The sequence below is a fragment of the Hippocampus bargibanti genome, linkage group LG08, assembly GCF_051943395.1.
Source record: "Hippocampus bargibanti isolate YZ-2025 linkage group LG08, ASM5194339v1, whole genome shotgun sequence".
Lineage (NCBI taxonomy): Eukaryota > Metazoa > Chordata > Actinopteri > Syngnathiformes > Syngnathidae > Hippocampus > Hippocampus bargibanti.
The window spans coordinates 14,549,702-14,569,229 of NC_142741.1; the positions used below are offsets into that span (position 1 = coordinate 14,549,702).

General features: G+C 41.5%; 1 protein-coding gene across 25 annotated transcripts in view; it reads right to left on the reverse strand.

Annotated features, from left to right (window-relative positions):
* caska (calcium/calmodulin dependent serine protein kinase a) overlaps positions 1–19,528 on the reverse strand; it is a 151,412-nt gene that overhangs the window by 3,445 nt on the left and 128,439 nt on the right. For 5 of the 25 annotated variants that reach the window (XM_089001985.1, XM_089001980.1, XM_089001979.1 and 2 more), the window contains 10 exons: positions 18,734–18,922; positions 15,664–15,742; positions 15,509–15,594; positions 15,362–15,430; positions 13,747–13,809; positions 13,594–13,662; positions 13,097–13,183; positions 9,880–10,076; positions 7,561–7,676; positions 1,060–1,140 (listed from right to left, as the gene is read on the reverse strand). In XM_089001985.1, coding sequence (XP_088858111.1) covers positions 1,060–1,140; positions 7,561–7,676; positions 9,880–10,076; positions 13,097–13,183; positions 13,594–13,662; positions 13,747–13,809; positions 15,362–15,430; positions 15,509–15,594; positions 15,664–15,742; positions 18,734–18,922 — 1,036 coding nt within the window. Of the gene's footprint in view, positions 1–1,059; positions 1,141–7,560; positions 7,677–9,879; positions 10,077–10,332; positions 10,375–13,096; positions 13,184–13,593; positions 13,663–13,746; positions 13,810–15,361; positions 15,431–15,508; positions 15,595–15,663; positions 15,743–18,733; positions 18,923–19,528 lie in introns of all 25 variants that reach the window. The other 20 variants (XM_089001997.1, XM_089001994.1, XM_089001993.1 and 17 more) reach the window with 11 other exon arrangements.

The following is a 19,528-nucleotide window of genomic DNA, read 5'->3' on the forward strand; positions in this document are numbered from 1 at the left end:
AAACACCATATGCGCAAATGTGTTTCCATATCTTCTCCAGCCCTTGCGTTTTCCTTGTAATAATAAAAATCATCCAATACATTAAAAATATTTATAAGTGACGGGTTCAGCAACAGGTGGGATTCTTTTCTGAAATGTCATGTCTATAAGTTACACCGCATGCTAAATAGCGTACAGCAGAAGCTTGCATAGGCCAAAATAATGAATGAAAAGATCTCCAAAACCTTCACAGATCTTTCCATTTTCTGATCCAGTTTATTCTCACGAGGGTCGCGGGGGGTTATGGAGCCTATCGCAGCCATCTTCGAGCATGAGGCGGAGGAAACCCTGAATTGGTTGCCAGCCAATTGCAGGGCACATAGAGACAAACAACCATTCACTAACACCAAGGGACAATTTGGAGTGTTCAATCAGCCTACCATGCATGTTTTTGGAATGTGGGAGGAAACCAGAGGACCCGGAGAAAAGCCACGCAGGCCCGGGGAGAACATGCAAACTCCACACAGGGCGGTCGTAGGTGGAATTGAACCCGTGACCTCTGCACTGTGAGGTTGACACACCCATTTCTAGAATGCCAAGCTACCATCTCAAAAACTTGATAAAATAAAATAAACTTTTTTTTAAAGTGAAAACTTCAAAATTGATTACAATTAGCTGCAGACTTGCGGGCCCACAGTGGGATGGAACCAGTCAGTGTGCATTTTTGAGGAGCGCTCAAGGGTTTTAGGATCCAAGTTTGAGGTAGAACCGACTTGTGGTTTTTGATTATTGGGATCAACAATTTCAATCACTTTCCTTCATGCATGGAAAGAGTAGAGATCTCAAACGTATGAATTTACACCATGATCTGAATCGCTTATGCAGTTTATTTAAAATCAGATGAAAAGTACCGTAATACAACTTGGGGTTGTTTATGTGCTAATTATAACAAGGTCAATTACAAGGTGAATATTACCAATTTCCACACACAGAGACAACACACTAACAACCTCATTCATGATGGTGTGGATTGAGTTACAGGAAACAGAGATACAGGTGAAACGTTGGCCGTGGTCTCACCTAACAAAACGAGCGTTTTCCTCTTGAAGGCGGGCAGCTTGACCACTTCCTCGTAAGTGACCAGATCTAATTGGTCAAACACTGAAGGGTGGCGTGAAAGAGAAAAAAAGATCAGAGTGAGAGTGTGTGGAAAAAGACTAAATGAGTGGGACAGTTTCCCTTAACAAAGTGCCCTGCGTCAAAGTCAACATTGGGAATGATCTTAAAATAAATGTATTAGCTGTTGTGACATTATGCCGCACTCACGAAACCTGTAAAGACTTTTACATTGAAAAAAAAGTTAAAAACTAAAAATGTTTCTGATTTCTCAGTTTAGATGAATACAGCATATGCACATTTCTGCCTGGTTCTTAGCATCAGTAACATGAGTGGTCCTTTGTGAGAGAGAGACAAGGAGAGAGAGAGTGACAGAGAGTGAGAAAGAGGACAGGGAGAGAGAGAGAGAAAAGGAGATAGAGAGAGAGGGAGAGAGAGAGAATGAGACTGAGAGACAAGAAGAGAGTGAGTGAGAGACACGAGAGAGAGAGTGAGAGAGAGGAGAGAGGGAGAGAGAAAAGGAGAGAGAGTGAGCGAGAGACAGAGTGAGAGAGAGAGAGAGAGAAAGAAAAGGAGAGAGAGCCAAGGAGAGCGTAAAAGAGACAGAAAGAGAGAGACAGAGGGGGGGGGGTGAGAAGGAGAGAGTGAGTGAGAGAGAGACAATGAGAGAGTGAGAGACAGAAGGAGGGAGAGTGGGAAAAGAAGAGAGAGTGCCAGTGAGAGAGAGAGAGAGAGAGAGAGAGAGAGAGAGAGAGAGAGAGAGAGAGAGAGAGAGAGAGAAAGAGAGAGAGAGAGAGAGAGAGAGGTAGAAGAGATCGAGGAAGAAATCTTATTTACCAATGGCGGACTTCAGTCAGCATGGAATTTCCGAACCAGGTCAAATATTTGCATTACAAATTTGACTACTACATTACATTAACGATTGATTAATAACAACAAAAGTTCTGGATGCCATACGGAAGCCCACAGTAGCGCCAACCGAAGAAACTCCCTCTTCTAACCAAGGGAAAAGTGTGTCGGCCCCGCTATTTCATATCATTGGATCCAAAATGCAACATGCAAGTGACTCTTGATTGCAGTGACTTTTACTGGAATTGCGAGTGTTTTTAATGTCATTCATTTTCATTTACATCATGTAGATCGTGGTATTCAAAGAACAGAAATTACGCGGGAAGAGAAAGTGAGATGTATAAGTGAGATGTAGGTAAACGAAGCTGGCTACAATGTACAATGTTGGAAACATTCAGAAGACACTGAGTCGGAAAGACTCTAATCTATGACACTTTGAAAGAGATTTCTGCTCAATCCAATTCTGGCAATAACCAAGCGCGGAGTGAATCGCTTGCGACTCAACGGACACTCGAGTAAATGCTGGAATGGTCTGACTGTGATTGTGTAAAAAGCTTTGGCAAACTGGACCGCCAATGAGAGAGGAGACGAGCTCTTTGGTGTTAACTATGAGCATTGACGACTTTGAAGTGTTCTGCGGCTGGCTTTAAAAGTTTGTGCACGACATCAGCTGAGCAATGGAAAGATCCATTGAGGGAGTGTAAAGAAAAGCACTAGATTACACTTACTCATCTCGTTTTGGAGCAAATAGTCCTAACTCTGTTATATTTTGCATTTTTTTTTTGTACACCTGTACTCTATGCCGTAGTTTTCGGGCAATATCGCACTTTGTTGCATGTGTTGTAACACATGTTAACATACTTGGATGTTCTTACAGGACATATACTGGAACATAGTTGTTTTACTGTTCTCATTAATAAAAGTATGTTAATACCTTATTGCTTTTATTCTGTTGATGTTTGATATCGACTGAAAAACATGCAGTTTTTTATATGTACAGTGACACCTTGGCTTACGAACCCCTTGGCTTACTAACTTTTCGGTTTACGAACGTTACATTTATGAAACTTTTACCTTGGCATACGAACTTTACCTGGGCATACGAACTTTTTTCGTACACGGAGCTGCTTCAATGAGTGATGCGTCGTTCACGAACGAGCCCGTTCTTTGCAGCCAACTGTATTTGTCCTCTATTCCCCGCCCCCAGTCTTCGGTTAAAGCAACGTGATTGGTCAAGAACGCAGCAGTGAGGGGAGGTGTTTTAAACATTAAATAGACAGGCAGACGACAGTGAGAGAGTTTCAACTTTGATAGTTCAAAGGCAGTGTTGACTGCAAGGTTAAAATATCCCATCAATCAGGCTCCACAAACAACCCGCACAAGCCATCTGGACACTTGATATAAAAAGCTATCAACCCAGCTAAACAGAACACACTTGATGAGGAACTAGATACAATTACCACAGAGAAAGCACAAGGGATCATTCCTCAAGATGGAGAAAGAAGAAGGTTACGTTCCTCATCAAGTGCTGATGAAACCGGCCACTCCATTCCATCAAGCCATTACAAAGGTAAATAAAACGACTTTATTATACAGTACAGTTTATTTCTTCAATTATAATACACATTTATTATACATAAAATAAGGTATATTTTGTGTAGTTTTAAGGCATAGATAATTAGAAAGGAGAAAATTATGTTTTATGGGGACCTGGGAACGGATTATTCTCATTTTAATGATTTCCTATGGGAAATTAATTTTTGGGATACACACTTTTCGCCTTACACACTGTGTCTGGGAACCAATTAAGTTCTTAAGCCAAGGTATAACTGTACTGTATCTTCTGCTGACCCAGCCCGCCTGTCGAATTTTAGAAACGAATGTGGCCCCTGTGCCAAATAGAGTAACACAACACATCTCACAGTATCTGCCTCAATTTATATTTTACACAAAAGTAATTTGCTTCATTTACAAAATTATGGAGACACGCAAACACACACACGCACAAAAGGCACACTAAGCGGCTTCGGTCTCTTCTGTTGTTTTGGATGAAAACAACAGATAGTGAAGTTCAACGCCGCCAGCAAGGAACCCGCAGAGGAGCTTTCAAAGTAAAAGCATGACGAGAGTGGCGTCAGCGTGGTTACTTACATGCACGGACGCCGTTCAGTAGGAGCAAGCGAGAGAGATGGACAGGAGGGTTACAACAGCAGATTAATACACAAACATACAGCAAACACACGCATGCACAATGATGATCCAAGCTATTTGGCAGACATTTTAAGACAACTACACCATGCCAATGTCACAAACAACGCAAGTTTGATGTTACCCATTTAAAGGACAACCGACACCTGCGGACAAGTTGCGTCCATAATTTGTAAAATCACTTCAAATGACTTCTACTGAGCGCATTTTACAAGGATTCCACCGCATATCGCTATATTTTACGCACGCTGAATATTCAGGAAGTCTTGTTTTCGAGTTGACGACGATCCCCTAAGTGACGTCACGTAGGGAACGCCCGACTGACAAAGCGACACATAATGCATTTTGGGCACTTTTTTCCGTCTGAAAACACCGTGTTGATCGCGAAATTAGAAGGAAAACTACTTAATAACGCGATGGTGAATCGTTGTGTGTCGCACCAAGACTATCAATTGCGGTAAAACGCATAAAGAAGGTGTTGAGTTGACACAAATTCCCAGCAGACAAATCAGCCCATTTCCAACGGAGCTTTTGCGCCTTCTTGTGCATTTTCTGGGACGCTACATTGGAGTCTCGATGGCTCGAATTGATACGGAAGGACTTTTTTAATCGATTGCAAACATTTATGCTTTCCTCTTTAGAACTATTTGAATCATATTCATAAGTGGATGAGTAACAAGAAAGCATCTTCTCCGAATCTGAAGTCATTGTTTTGATTCTCTCAGGGCAGTTTGTGACGGTGTAACCTGGCGTGATGTCACGAACAAGGGGGCAAGACTTTCTGAACTTGACATTTCTGAGCTCATTTTGTGGCAGTTTTGGGACACTTTAAAGGACAACCGACATTACTTTTTTGTTTCCTAACTGACATCAGAAAAACGTTTTATAGCATCTAAAATACTCAAAACACGCAGTATGACATTTTAGTCAAATGCAAAACACCAATAAAAATGACTTAAAGTGTCCAAAATCTGCAAAAAAATTGAGCTGCGAATTTGGCATTTTCAGAAAGTCATGCCCCCAGTTTGTGACGTCACGCCAAGACGTCTTGCATTGCTAGAGAATAAAAACAATGGCTTCAGATTCAGAGAATATGCTTTCTTGTTACACATCCAGTTAGGAATATGATTCAAATACAGTGGTACCTCGGTTTTCGAACGACTCACAGTTCGAACAAATCGGAGTTCGAACAAAATATTCGACATATTCTTGCTTTGTAGTTCGAACAACAATCGGAGTTCGAACGCCGGTACGACGCATGAGTGCGTACGCGGGGGTGGGATGCTGAGCGGCGTACGGGTGTATCGCTCTGTTCGTGACCAACTGTTGTCGCTAGCAGACGTGCTGTGTTTTGCTCTCACATTTAATACAGGGGTACGAAGAGTTTTAGCCTCTAAATGGTTTCGGTGTTCGAACAAATCGGTTTTCAAACAGGAACGGATTATGGTCGAGAACCGAGGTACCACTAGTTCTGAAGAGGAATACTTGTTTGCAATCGATTAAAGAATTTATTCCGTGCCATTTTGAGGCAACATTGGGGGGAAATGTATGATGAAAAAAGAGGCAGAAAATGGCGACCAAGCTGCTGTGAGGAATTAATCAGCCTGTTTCCACAGGCTGATAAATTTCTTATATGGAGCTTGGTCGCCCTCTTCTGGCTCTTTTTGGTGCAACATGACGTTTTCAGACCAAACAAGCACAGCAAAATGCATTGACATGATGGAAGGACTGCTACAATGTGTCCTTTTTTTCGGTCAGGGGCGTTCCTTCAGTGACGTCATGTACGGACTCGTCACCAACTCGAAAACAAGACTTCCAGGATATTCAGCGCGAGTCTTAAAACGTAACATATAGCTATATGCGGTGGAATCTTTGTAAAATACGCTCAGTAAAAGTCATTTGAAGCCATTTTACAAATTATGGACACAACTTGTCCGGAGACGTTGGTTGTCCTTTAAGTCATTTTTATTGGAGTTTTGCATTTGACCAAAAATATCAGCGTGCATATTTTAGATGACGTATTGCGTATTCTGATGTCAGTTAGGAAACAAAAAAATGGTGTCGGTTGTCCTTTAAATATAGACGAGAAAATCAACTCAGCATCAAGAGGTGTACGAACACATTTTAAGTATGTTTTCTATTTCCTTACACATCGTTTTATTTTCTTGGACTTTTGGTCATGATGTCACATCCTGTCCGTCTTTACAAAAGCTCCCCCAAACAGCTCCACTTTCCCTTCTTCTATCTTCTCCCCTCGGGCTGCTTGCCCCTAGGAGTAGGCAGTTACATTTTGTGCTGTTCCAAAGATTAAAGAATCTTTTCGTTTTTACTTTTGATTCCTGCCTCATTAATAGTGACCATAACACTGTATTTTTGGGCTGTAATGGCTGCAGCGTGCTTCTTTGTCTGCTGTGACTCCTGTTCAGCACTCCCTGATCCCATATCACCATCTGTTGTTGTTATTTTGCTGAAATGGTGGTCAATAGTGACCCATCCTGTGAGCATGAAACGCATTGTTAAATGACATGAATGAGCATGTCCTTGTCATCGTCATCCTTTTGACATGTTTTGACGTAAAATCAATTGAGATTGTGCACTGTGGTTTTACGTCTTGATTATGTACCAAATCAGGTTGTTCTTGAGAATTCTGAAGATTTTGCAAAATTATTTGTTTTTGTTCGCATTGGGGTCGGTTGGTTGAAATAATAATAATAATAATAATAATAATAATAATAATAACAATACATTTAACTTTTAAAACTCTCAAGGTCACTTTACAGTCACAGGATAAGTTTTTCTGTGGGTGAGCAGCGGCAGCGAGACGCGCCAGCGTTCACTCAACCCGGAAGTAACTCAAATAGATAGAAAGCTACCTAGTTCGCTCATAGATAGCTAATAGATAGCTAGCTAGATAGCCAGCCAGCCAGATAGGTATATAGCTAATTGATAGCTAGCTAGATAGCTAGCTCGTCAACTAGATAGCTAATAGATAGCAAATAGCTAGCGACATAACTAGCTACATAGCTAGCGAGATAGCTAGATAGCTGGATAGCTAGATAAATAAAAACAAGTGAAGGGCGGTAAAGAGAAATAAGAATTAAGTCAAAAGAATATACAGAAGATAGATTTGTTATTTTTCATTCTATTGCTTGTTGTTGTTGAGAGAATATTCCAAAAACAGGTTTGCCTTGATTCTTTCTCTGTACAACATGATGGAATGAAGATTTTCCAGCCAATCATTCTTTGGTCAAAAAATGGTAGGACACACATTCTGTGCATATACTGTCCAATATGCTGCACATGTACGAACATATGTCGTAAAAAATATATTCACCATGCGCCCAAATATAGGTAGTAAATTTTTCTATATGGCATGCTTTTGTGCACGTGTGTGTGATTTTTGTATACCTGCATTGTGCTTGGCCAAATATTTGTCTTTGTACTGCTTCTTCTTTTTGCCGAACCAAGTGCAGCTGGCCTGTTGCTCCTGCTTGGTCTTCTCCATGGCCATGCACGCCACACGCCTGCCGCACAAACATACTAAGCTCATGTACAAGAACTTTGCTTTTTGCAACTTTGCAAGTGCTTCGAATACTAAAACTACTGCAGCCCCCAGAAGCCTCCCTCGGCCGTCCTTGAAGTTGCCCAAATTAAAACATTTCCCAAAAACCTTGTTGGGGAGAAATGCAAGTAATTAAATAACGTCAGAGGTTGCCCGTGTCACAATAATACTCCCGAAATATACCGTATTTTCACGACCATAAGGCGCATATAAACGTCTCAGATTTTTTTCAAAATGTGCGGTGCGCCCTGTAGTGCGGACGTATTAGAGACCACCATGAGGAGGACGTGGGAGAGAACATGTGGGGGGGTGGGCGTGATTTGTGTGTAAACGAACAGGTATGTGCTTTATGCAGAACATTGCTGTTTTAACAACCCTGAAAATGGAACAGAGATATGGTTATGAAGCTCAGTTTAAACTGAAGGCTATCAGTTACGCCGAGGAACATGGGAATGGAGCCGCTGTGACATAATACGCGGACATAAGGCAAGGTCCGGAGTTGGAGGAAAGATTCGAGCAATGGATCGGCGAGCTAAGAGCGAGCGGAAGGAGCTTTTCGACTGTCGCCATCCCACTCAGAGCTATCGGAGGAAATGAAAATTTAACATTTCCAAGGAGGTCCGTCTTGGTGCTGGCGTTTTATGAAACTGTGCGATTTTTCCATGCGGACCGGGACTACTGTAGCGACGGCCGCCGAATTATTCTGAAAAGCTGGCGAAAAGGCTGCCATGCTAACGGAGAGAAACTCCCGGCGATTGTTATTTTTTAAAAGAAATACTTTGCCTAAAGAGACATTTCCAGCAGGCGTCATTCTTAAGGCAAACGAAAAGGGCTGGATGTTATGCCACAGTTTGCCAATGGATTGTGGATGCTTGGGCTAACGTGTCTGCTAGCACGGTGGTTTGAGCTTTCGGAAAAGTCGGTACCGGTAATGTGCTCCTTTTTACCATGCCGACGCATATTGAGTGATGATTACAAAATGTTATTCCTTTGTAATTAATAAATAAAGCACTACCAAACTCAGTTTTGCTCCCGATCTGTTTTTTTAAATACGCATACTTGTATGCCTGTGTGTTGTTGTGAGGCGGACGTACGTATGGCAGTAGAGGATATGTACCGGTACATAAAACTTGCGTCCTTTCATCCGGTGCGCCCAATGTTTGTGTTAAATACAGAAATGGCACACATAAATGAGACTGCGCCTTTTCACACGGTGCGCCGTTTGGTCGTGAAAATACGGTAATTAGTGCAAAATTTTGTTCTTGCCTTTGTGGCTGTAAAGTGTCTTTGAGAGTTTTCAAAGGCGCTTATGAATAAAATGTATTATTACAATAAACCTGTCAAACCAATGTGCAGTTTCCAGAAGTTGTCAAAAAGGTTGTTATCGATGAAAAGGTTTCTTCAGCCGTCATCTGTACTTTTTTGAAGGTGTCGGACGTTTCGCCTCTTATCCAAGATGCTTCTTCAGCGAACTAAAGTCTTACTGGTAGTATCGGCCCTATATATATATATCCCTAATGTCCAGACATGGCGGCGCCGGACACTGCTATGATAGGTCCCTACGCTCAGTTTGGGGGGAGCAGAGGACCACTCCCTGCAGCCCCACCGATTGTTCTTACATTCCTGACTAACGACAGGCCTGATTGCCTCACTCCCTCCGGTATCACCTCATCAGCATTACTAATGTTGCCTCACCTATGTTGCCTAAGCAGGCTATTGTACGAACGATCCAAATTGAACCTCACCCCACCATATCGGTTTAATGAAGGATTAAGCTTTTTTTATGAACATTGACTTCAAGCAACTCCTTTAGTTTGTTTTTCTACTTCTTCTTTTCCTCTTCGTTCCATAACTCCATAACGGCTGTGAAATGTAAATTTCTCCACTGCAAGATTAATAAAGGATAATCCAATCCAATTCAATCCAAATAGAATCCAAATTAGAATAGCGGGGATTTTTTTTATCCCTCATAACTTTGTAATCATGAGCATACCATTCTGTTTCCAACGCTTGCAATTATTCCCTCTTCGCATTTTATTTCCATAGTGAGTTCAGTGGTACATTTCACACCCTAAATTTGCTATAAACAGGAAAAAAAGGTGACCCCCGGAGTGAAATGTATTTTGCCTGACTATGCAGTGCACAAGCAGCATGCGCAATCTCACCACTCCTGCAGCTCAGGTGATGGGATGAGGCCGGCCGTGCCGTTCTTGGTGTTCTCCAGCTTGCCCTGCCACCAATTGTGGTCGTCTTTGGAGATGATTTGGATAATGTCCCCCACGCGGAAGCGAATGCCGGCCTCCTTGCAGGGGATCAGCTCATCTTTGGAGGGGTCGTACTCGAACTGAGCCCGTACATAGATCTGTGGGGTGGAGGGGGTCGGAGTGGGGAGGCAAGCGTACAGTGCGGCGATTGGGTGAGATCAAAAGGATGGACTGGGTGAGGATTTGCTGCTGCTGGATGGGTGAACAAAGAAAGCGGCGGAGGTGCAGACTGGAGGAACTAGTCTAGGCTCAACATCTGTGGTAGTCACGGCACAGGCATTATTTGTTTGGTCTACACCACTTGGTCAACTGAGGGGCGTGGGATCTGGGGTTTCCAAGGAACACAAATCTTACCTTGACAGACATTTTGTCCTTGATTGAAGGTCTGGGTACAATCTATGGATTTGAAAGGATCACAAATATGGAAAATAATGTTTCCTCACGAGTTGTGTGTGTGTATGTATGTGTGTGTGTTTGTCGTTGCCGCTGTTTGGAAAACAGGAAGTGTTTAAAAATTAATAAAAAATGGCATTTTAATTTAGTAAAACTGTGCAATTATACCTTGACAGAGTCTTCATTTGTCTTATACTTAATTATATGATGTATCAAACTGTAAAAAATGAAAACAAAGGTGAAATTGTGCCAAAAAAGAATTTAATGTAGATCAATGAGTTGCGCATTTAACCAAAGGCTAGTGGATTGTCTTTTTTTTAATAAAAAAATGGATGCAGGATGATGAGATGACGGTTAGTGAAGGTTGCTTGTTTTTCATTGGAATTCGCATTGGGGGATGATTTTGGTGGTGTGTGGTGTTAACAATGCCTGTGCCATTCATACCACAAAGTTCGAGCTGATGTAGTTGTCAGTGCAAAATGGCTGTAGCTTATTTTAGAACACAGGTGTCAAAGTCAAGGCCCGCGGGCCAAATCCGGCCCACCACATCATTTTTTTCGGCCCGCGAAAGCAAATCAAACTTGTTAAATTCCATGATGATTGCTAAAATCAGAGCCAAAATTTCATATTTTTGGATGTCAACCACAATAAAAGTCATTATTCTTGACTTCAGATTTGAAAACGAGTTATTCATTAATTTGCTGTGTGCTCTATATGTAATATTTGAAGGGATTTAAACATTCTAATGGGTTCCCCAAATTCATAACGGCCCTCGAGAGGAAACCATAACTACAATGTGGCCCGCGGCAAAAAATGACTTTGACACCCCTGTTTTAGGAGGTCTGGATGTCCAGAATAGGGACAGGAAAAAAAGATCTTGTAATGACCAATTAATCGTTAGTGTGACAGATTCAAAATAAAAGTAGCAAGGTGAGGGTTGTGTGTGTGTGTGGGGTGGGGGGGTGGGTGGGGGACAATTCTCCCTTTCGGCAGAGGGATTAAGGAGAGCGCGTATGGGTTTCCACCAAGCGGTAAACTTCATTTTGGTTGCATCGCAACGACGTTGCCAATGGGAAATCCTGGAATGGCTCATGTAATTAGGGTGAACAAAATTGATCATACTTAAAAAAAGGCCTTTATTGTTTTCTTCCCATTCCATGAAACAAATGTGACATGCAACTTCACTCAGTCGAGTGTACTGTTAAGCTCTATCCAACGCAAGCTAACTGTACAGTACTATTGCAACTGGTACCTGACCAAAGGTGGGCAGAACAACAGGAGTTCTTCTTTTCCTTTGGGCTTTTCCCTTCAGGGGTGTGAATCAGTGAATCAGTGTCCTCGATCTTCAGAGGTTTGATTCGCGTTTTTGTTTTGGCCAAGCCAAAATAAAATTATAAACAAGCACATTAAAAGTCATGGCTTCTCAGACACCTTCGAAGTAGCTAAATGTTCCTCTGATTACAGTTGCAATTGCTATTAAAAAAAATTAAGATCCAAGGGACAATGGCCAACTTCCCAGAACATATTTCCCCATTGTGGGACGATTAAAAGTTTTCTGAATCTGATATCCGCAGGTAGCAAAGAGGAGAATTGATGACAAAATGAAGAGACCAAAAAGCCCAGAATAACCTCCAAATCATTTCAGAGTGAATCCCAGAGTCATGGTTTTTTGTGTCAGATTGCACCACCAGTTGCCAATTTTTTTTTGACAAGCCACAAAGCTTCACCGCCTCACAGGTTAGGGATATAGGGATCAATTCCATCTCTGGCCTTTCTGTGTGGAGTTTGCATGCTATTCTCGTCCATGTGTGCTTTTTCTCCAGTTACTCTTGTTTCCTCCCAGATTCCAAAACCATGAATGGCAGGTGGAATGGAACACATAAAAAATGTTCCTGGAATCCTGGGTGTGATTGTAAACACAGGTTGTTCATTGCTATTTGCCATGCGATTGGTGAGCAAACGGTTCAGGGTGTCCGCCGTCGACTGCCCGTCAACAGCTCGGATAGGAAATCCACGACCCTTTTGTTCACCATAGGATATGGAAAATGGATGGATAGAAACCACAGGACTAATTTGCAGTGACTTTGAATAATTCGTAATGAACATCTGGGGAAGGAGTTCAAACATGCCATCTAGAGCAAACAGTCTTACAAACTTGAGACACACCTGGATCAGGTTGTTAATGAGTTGGCTAAAATATCTGCTGTGGTGTTGTTGAAGTTGATGGTATCATTATTACCATTGACCATCATTTTCGTCAAGGCCCGTTTTATGATAGTATTTTTTTTATAATTTGGTGTAACTGTAATTCAACAGTCATGTCTGATTGTCATTGTTTTCTTTTCATTCATTCTTACTTTTGTCTGATTCACGTAAAGCCATACCAAAAATGTTTTGTTTTACCCTTCCATGTAGAGAAATAATGCTCCCTTTCCACTCAAAGGACTTTATTATTGTTATAACTATATAATTTATAACTATATATATTAGACTGCACAGTATCTGTTTTACCGCAGTCTCCTGCTTGGTGCACTTTGCCCTCAAATTGATCTTGGATAAAACTTGTCCACTATGGCTTTGAGGAAAACAGTGGAATTAAGTTCTCCACTATTATTGTAAAAGCCTACTGGTGTGATAGACGTCATGTGGGTTTTTGCAGTTTTCCTGCAGTACTTTGTTCCAAAGCAAATACAGCCGAGTTTCATAAACGGAAACCGAAACGTACCGCTTGGTGGAAAGGAGGGCCTTGAGAAGGAAGTTGAACGTTTGTATTCACCTGTCGACCTTTGGGCTGGATGGTGGATGGCAGGTCCTGAGGAAGTCGAAAAAGTATCAAGGAGCAAAGAGAACACACAATAGGTCAGTGAGGTCGGATACAAATATCGCAAAGGCATCATCACGGCCTGATGAGGAACATTAGGAAACCTCCCCCAGAAAAATAGAAACACCTGCTGCAAGCAAAGCGCATAGCTGAGCTGATGTGTGCAATCAGCTATGTTGCACAACACTCATTGGGCGTTCAAAAGGCACACCAATTTGTGAACTGAGATATCGGACACAATGAGAGGGCCTTGGAAAATAACACAGGATTGATATGGACTATCTGCCCGTGACCCATTAAGGCTTTCTACTTACAATTAAAAACACATACATACAAAAATTGTGTTGACCAGTGATAAGGGCATTTCCCCTTCCCGTCCCCTCTGGGTTAGGCATCCTTACCAAGATTGAACTGTTAATGCTGGAGTGGCCATTGGCAGGGGATTGCCTGGATGTGGTGGGGGACTCTTTCTGAAATAAGACACACAGGTCAACACATCACATGCACACACACACTCGCACATAAAGTGGGTAGCCACTGTGGGCGGGACGCACCACAGCATTGACGTGATTCACACCGTCATGACAAGGGAGTGATCCTGAGCCTGTTACAGCTTTCTAGTACAAGAGTGGGAGCAAAAATGTACTTGGGGTGGAAACAAAGAAGTCAAAATGTATGTGATCACGGTCTTCTACTGGTATGCCACATTTCATATGTTTTAACCGACCTTTTTTACAGTGTACAGATGAATCACAGTGTACAGATGAATCACATTTTTGAGTATGTCATCAGTAACATGCTACATTGTACTAACTAATCTTAGTTGGAACAGGTGCAACTTCATTTGCAACTTCATTTGGATCAAAGACGGTCCCCAACTACACTGGAGTTATTAATGTTGTTCCTAAAGAGTTTGATGTTTCTTTTAGCATGTCTGTATTGTTTTATGCTCTCTTTGTTGCTACTGTGTGTGTGTTATAGTTGCAGTTCAAAGAAGGTCGATAAGCCATCTGTCACATTCCATTAGCCCATCTGTGGCATTTCATGCTATATGTTAGCATTAAGATAGTGGACTCTATCTTACATGGTTTGTTTGACCTTTTGATTGTTTGAATATACAATGTTTGATTATGTTTAGTTTAATCTGTCACTTTTAAACTAAACTTTACTTGGGAGGGACAAAAAACATGAAGCATGTACACTTGGCCTCTTATTGGTTGAACTGTGAAACCAAAAGAATGAGACCAGGCTGTAAAGTATCTTATTCTTCAATTTTTTTGAGATGTGATTTTTGTTGCTGATGGAAATCTTCCAAATAAAGATATATAGTTAAAAAAAGTGTGTTTTAATAAGTTGCAAAGTGGTTACAAGCATCGAGAAGGCACCCACCAATTCAAACCTTTTTTTCATAGGTTCTCTTTTGTAGATTTTTACCTATGGCGAGTGGATCTGAAAAATATCCCCTGCGATAAACATCCGCTTCTTATTTTGCAATGATACATTTTTCCACTATATAAAAACCTGCATTTTTTAATGTCAGACACATTGGCAACCTTGTTAGGTATGGTGTATATACCGGAAAAAATATCGCCATTGTGCCAATAGCCAACATCACTCAGATTTTTGGCATTTGTAAGTCAAATGTTTCTCACTATTTTGGTGGCTTTTTTAAATGTTTTTTTTTTTGGGCATGTAAAAAAAATCCATGTGTGTCCATTACACGTGGCCTGCCTTTCACTATTTATGGGATGGCTCAGTACCCATCACTCATGATCTCATTGACTGGGAATAATCCATTCTGTATTTCCAAGAATTTAACTGAAAAATCAACTTTCCAAATCTGTAACTTTGGGTTTTTTGTTTTTTTGTGCTACTTCTCTTGAAAAAGAAAAAAACAAGTGGGCAAAGATAAGCATTTGGCATTCTTGGGGGATACTGGAGTAGGGCAAGAGGGTAAGGGACATGGAGGTTCCGGTATCTTGGTTGTGAAATTGGTGCGCTGCATATCCATGTCACCCAGTGGCAACAAAACACACACAGGAACATAGGCATTCCACCCCAAACAAACTCAGCGCCCGGGCGAGCCGTTAGTGAGTAGATGAGTGAAGAAGAAGTAGAGGAGGAGGAGGAGGGGTAGGAGGAGGAGCCAGAGGAAGAGGAAGGTGTTACCTCACAGGAGGAGCCCCGTGTCCAGTAGCTTGGCACTATTTTAAATGTGATGCTGCCTCGCATCTCCTTCTGCAAACACAAACCACATTGGACAAATGACACATGCTAAGCACCTAGCATAGTTAGCACCCCGGCAGACACACTCACCAACATCTTCTGCAGCTGTTCGACTGTCTGGTTGGCCACGCTGATGCCATTGATCTCCCTGATCTCATCCCCGACATGCAAGGTTCCTGAGAAGTTGAGGGTGAGTTGGAAGTGTGTCCAGCAATGGGTTGTTGCAATGTTATTTTACGTTCTACCTTGTCTGTGGATCATCCCTCCGTGCATGATCCGAGCCACAATGCAGTTGTTTGAGTCGTTCATTTTCAGTGTGATGCCCTACATCCAACAAGTACACAGGGAGGTTAGGATGGTATCCCCAACTACAAAGATTTTATGCAATTGCTTTTTACAGGATTTTAAAAGATACAGTGGGACCTTGGCTTACGAACTTAATTGGTTGCCAGACAGAGTGTGTAAGGCGAAAAGTGTGTATCCCAAAAATTTATTTCCCATAGGAAACCATTAAAATGACAATAATATGTTCCCAGGTCCCCATAAAATATTATTTACTTTCTAATTTTCTAAGCCTTATTTTATGTATAATAAATAAGTATAATAAATGTGATATAGTATATGATTAAAGAAATAAACTGTACAGTACAATAAAGTCATTTTATTTACCTTTGTGATGGTCGTTAATGGCTTGATGGAATGGAATGTTCGGTTTCCTCACCATTAAACACTTGATGAGCTGAATGATCCCTTGTAGGTGCTTTTTCTGTGATAATTGTATCGAGGTCATCAATTGCGATCTGTTTAGCTGGGTTGATAGCTTACTGCAGGGGTGTCAAAGTCATTTTTTGCCGCGGGCCACATTGTAGTTATGGTTTCCTCTCGAGGGCCGTTATGAATTTGGGGAACCCATTAGAATGTTTACATCCCTTCAAATATTACATATAGAGCACACAGCAAATTAATGAATAACTCGTTTTCAAATCTGAAGTCAAGAATAATGACTTTTATTGTGGTTGACATCCAAAAATATGAAATTTTGGCTCAGATTTTAGCAATCATCATGGAATTTAACAAGTTTGATTTGCTTTCGCGGGCCGAAAAAAATGATGTGGCGGACCAGATTTGGCCCGCGGGCCTTGACTTTGACGTTGCTGGGTTCTTGATCAATCACGTGGCTTTAACCGAAGACGCCATTTTGTTTATTGGAGAACGGCCTCACTCTCTCTCTGTCTGTAACCCCATCCATCCACTGCTGCGTTCTTGACCAATCACGTGGCTTTAACCGACGACTGGGGGCGGGGAATAGAGGACAAAAAAAGTCAGCTGCCATTTCCCGTTTGGAGAACCGGCTCGTTCACGAACAACACATCACTCATTGTGGCAGCTCCGTGTGTATCCCAAAAAATAGTTCGTATGCCAAGGTAAAATGTTCATAAATGTAACGTTCGTAAACCGAAAAGTTCGTAAGCCAAGAGGTTCGTAAACCGAGGTCCCACTGTACCGTAGGGTAGGGGTGTCAAAATAATTTTTTTTGCCGCGGGCCACATTGTAGTTACGGTTTCCTCTTGAGGGCGGTTATGAATATGGGGAAACCATGAGAATGTTTCATCTCCTCCACATATTACATACAGAACACACAACAAATTAATGAATAACTAGGTTTTAAATCGGAAGTCAAGAATAATGACTGTTATTGTGGTTTACATACGACAATTTCAAATTATGTTACGGACTTTAGCAAGCATCATGGAACTTGACATGCTTGATTTGTTTTCGCAGGCTGAATAAAATGACCTGGCGGGCCAGATTATGACGCCTGTGCCAAAGGGGAAAGTCCGAATGTAGAATTGTGCCCCCTCAGTAGAGTTACAAATACTGCTCTATGTTGGTGCCTGAATGTTTAAAAGATTGTTTGAGTTATAAACCAAATTGTAAAAGTTGTAAAGTTGTAGTTTGTACAACTTTACAACCTGACAGCTTGTCTCGAGAACATTGCAAATTCTAATTAGGTCCACTATGGTACATGCGGATCAAACCTCTAAAGATGGAGGACACTACACTGATTTGCTGTGGCGACCCCTTGAAGGGAAAAGCCGAAAGGAAAAGAAGAAGATGGTGTTTTGCATGATTGGTATATGTTAGCATGAACCAAGCCAAACCACACGGTCGAACAGCGCCACGGTGGCTGGCAGACTAGTTTTCATCACCCCCTTTCTTTGAGTGCGGAGGTAGTTTGTTATGGAGGATACTTTTTGCTATTATGGGACTGAGAAAGACCCCACCACAGGCTAGTGTTAAGCTGAAAAGGACACAAAAGAAAATTACGGTTGAGGAGAAGAAGGAGATCATCGAAAAACACGAACGAGGTGTGCATTTGTGTGACTGAGCGTCCCAGTACCAGTACGCTACGTCTACCATTCCTGTGCGTGTGTGGCTAAGGGTGTTTCCGTGTTGTCGAAGCAACGGTCTCAGGCAATAGAAGAGGTTAGATAACTTCTCTTGATTTGGATTCACGAAAAGTAGCTAGCAGTGGACAGTGTGAGTGAGGGTATTATCACCGAGAAAGCACAGCAACTTCACTCGGATATCATCAAGAGGCAACTACATCAACAACCATCACAAAGGTAAATAAAACGACTTTATTATACAGTACAGTTTATTTCTTTAATTACAATGCAATAGAACATTTATTATACATAAAATAAGGTATATTGTATAGTTTTAAGGCTTATTTAATAGAAAATTATGTTTTATGTGGACCTGGGAACGGATTATTCTCATTTTAATGGTTTCTTATGGGATTCAAATGTTTGGAAGATGAACTTTTTGCCTTACACACTTTCTGGGAACCAATTAAGTTTGTAAGCTGAGGTATCACTGTACTGTATATGGTTTTGTTGAATATTTTGGTGTGTCAAGATACAATGTTTGACTGTCTTTTTTCACACATCAATCTTGACTACCTCTTTGAGAACTGTGCTAGCAAGAGTGAAAACAGGGACAAGCCCCCGTATTAAAACGACTGCCACAGCACATTACGTGTGCCATAAGAGATGATATGGCCACGGGTTTCTAGAAAAATAATATATTTACTAAAAACAATGTATCTGTTCATCTGCCAATTATGTACGGTAATAGGCAGAAAAATGAAACACTTTCCAAGGGCAACAGCCCCAGATTTCATCCTAAAATAAAAATAATAAAATAAATAAAGGTGCATCATTGTGATTTTTCTAATATCAAATATGTGTCTCAGTTGAATACAGGCTGGTGAAACACAAGTTGAATTTGATCATTCGAGTGGAAACGCACCATGGGCTCGTCTGTGTTCTTCTGAAATTGCACCAGGCGTACTCTAGTGACGTTTTCCAGATCCATGTCTCCGTTGGTGCTTTCGGGCGAGTCACCATTCAGGTAAGGCGAAGTGGGCGGCGGCGTCACCCTTAGTGCCTCGTCGCTGTAGACCTCATGAGCCACCACGTCGTGGGCCTGCAGCAACGCCTTCCGCGACATCAGAATACAAATACGTGTTCACCTTTAAAAGGCTCACATAAAAAAAGTGTGACATGCACTGCCAGTCGCTAGGCCGAACATCATTTTCAAAACTTCAAACGCTGAGTGTCAGTTTGCTACGGAGCGTCGCCTTGAGGCAAATACATTAATCAGTGACATTAGGGTGATGAGATTAGCGGCGGGGACGGACACTGATGACAGCTGAGTGGTTTTTCCATTAAACAGATTAATTCATGCTGCTCACATGCTTGAAACCTCACTTCAAGATATGTTATATCTCACAGAGGCCTTTGAAACGCGACATGTAAAGAATGTAGGCAAACAGTGCTCTCTCCTATGTGAGCATCCTCCATTGGTATGTCTTTTGTATTGGTTTTGCAAAAAGACTTTCAACGTTGCCTTCTTTCGTTCATGAAAAATAGCCAACAAACTTACGTGGGAAAAGAATACAGATGATTCTTATTACTTTGTTTCTAAAAAATAAGTCTAAACTGCTTTGAAAATGATCAGGATAAAAGAATACAAGATATTGGCGCACAAACAGTAAAACCTGCTGCCTAAAAAGCACTGAATTGACAAATTAGGGGTAGCACA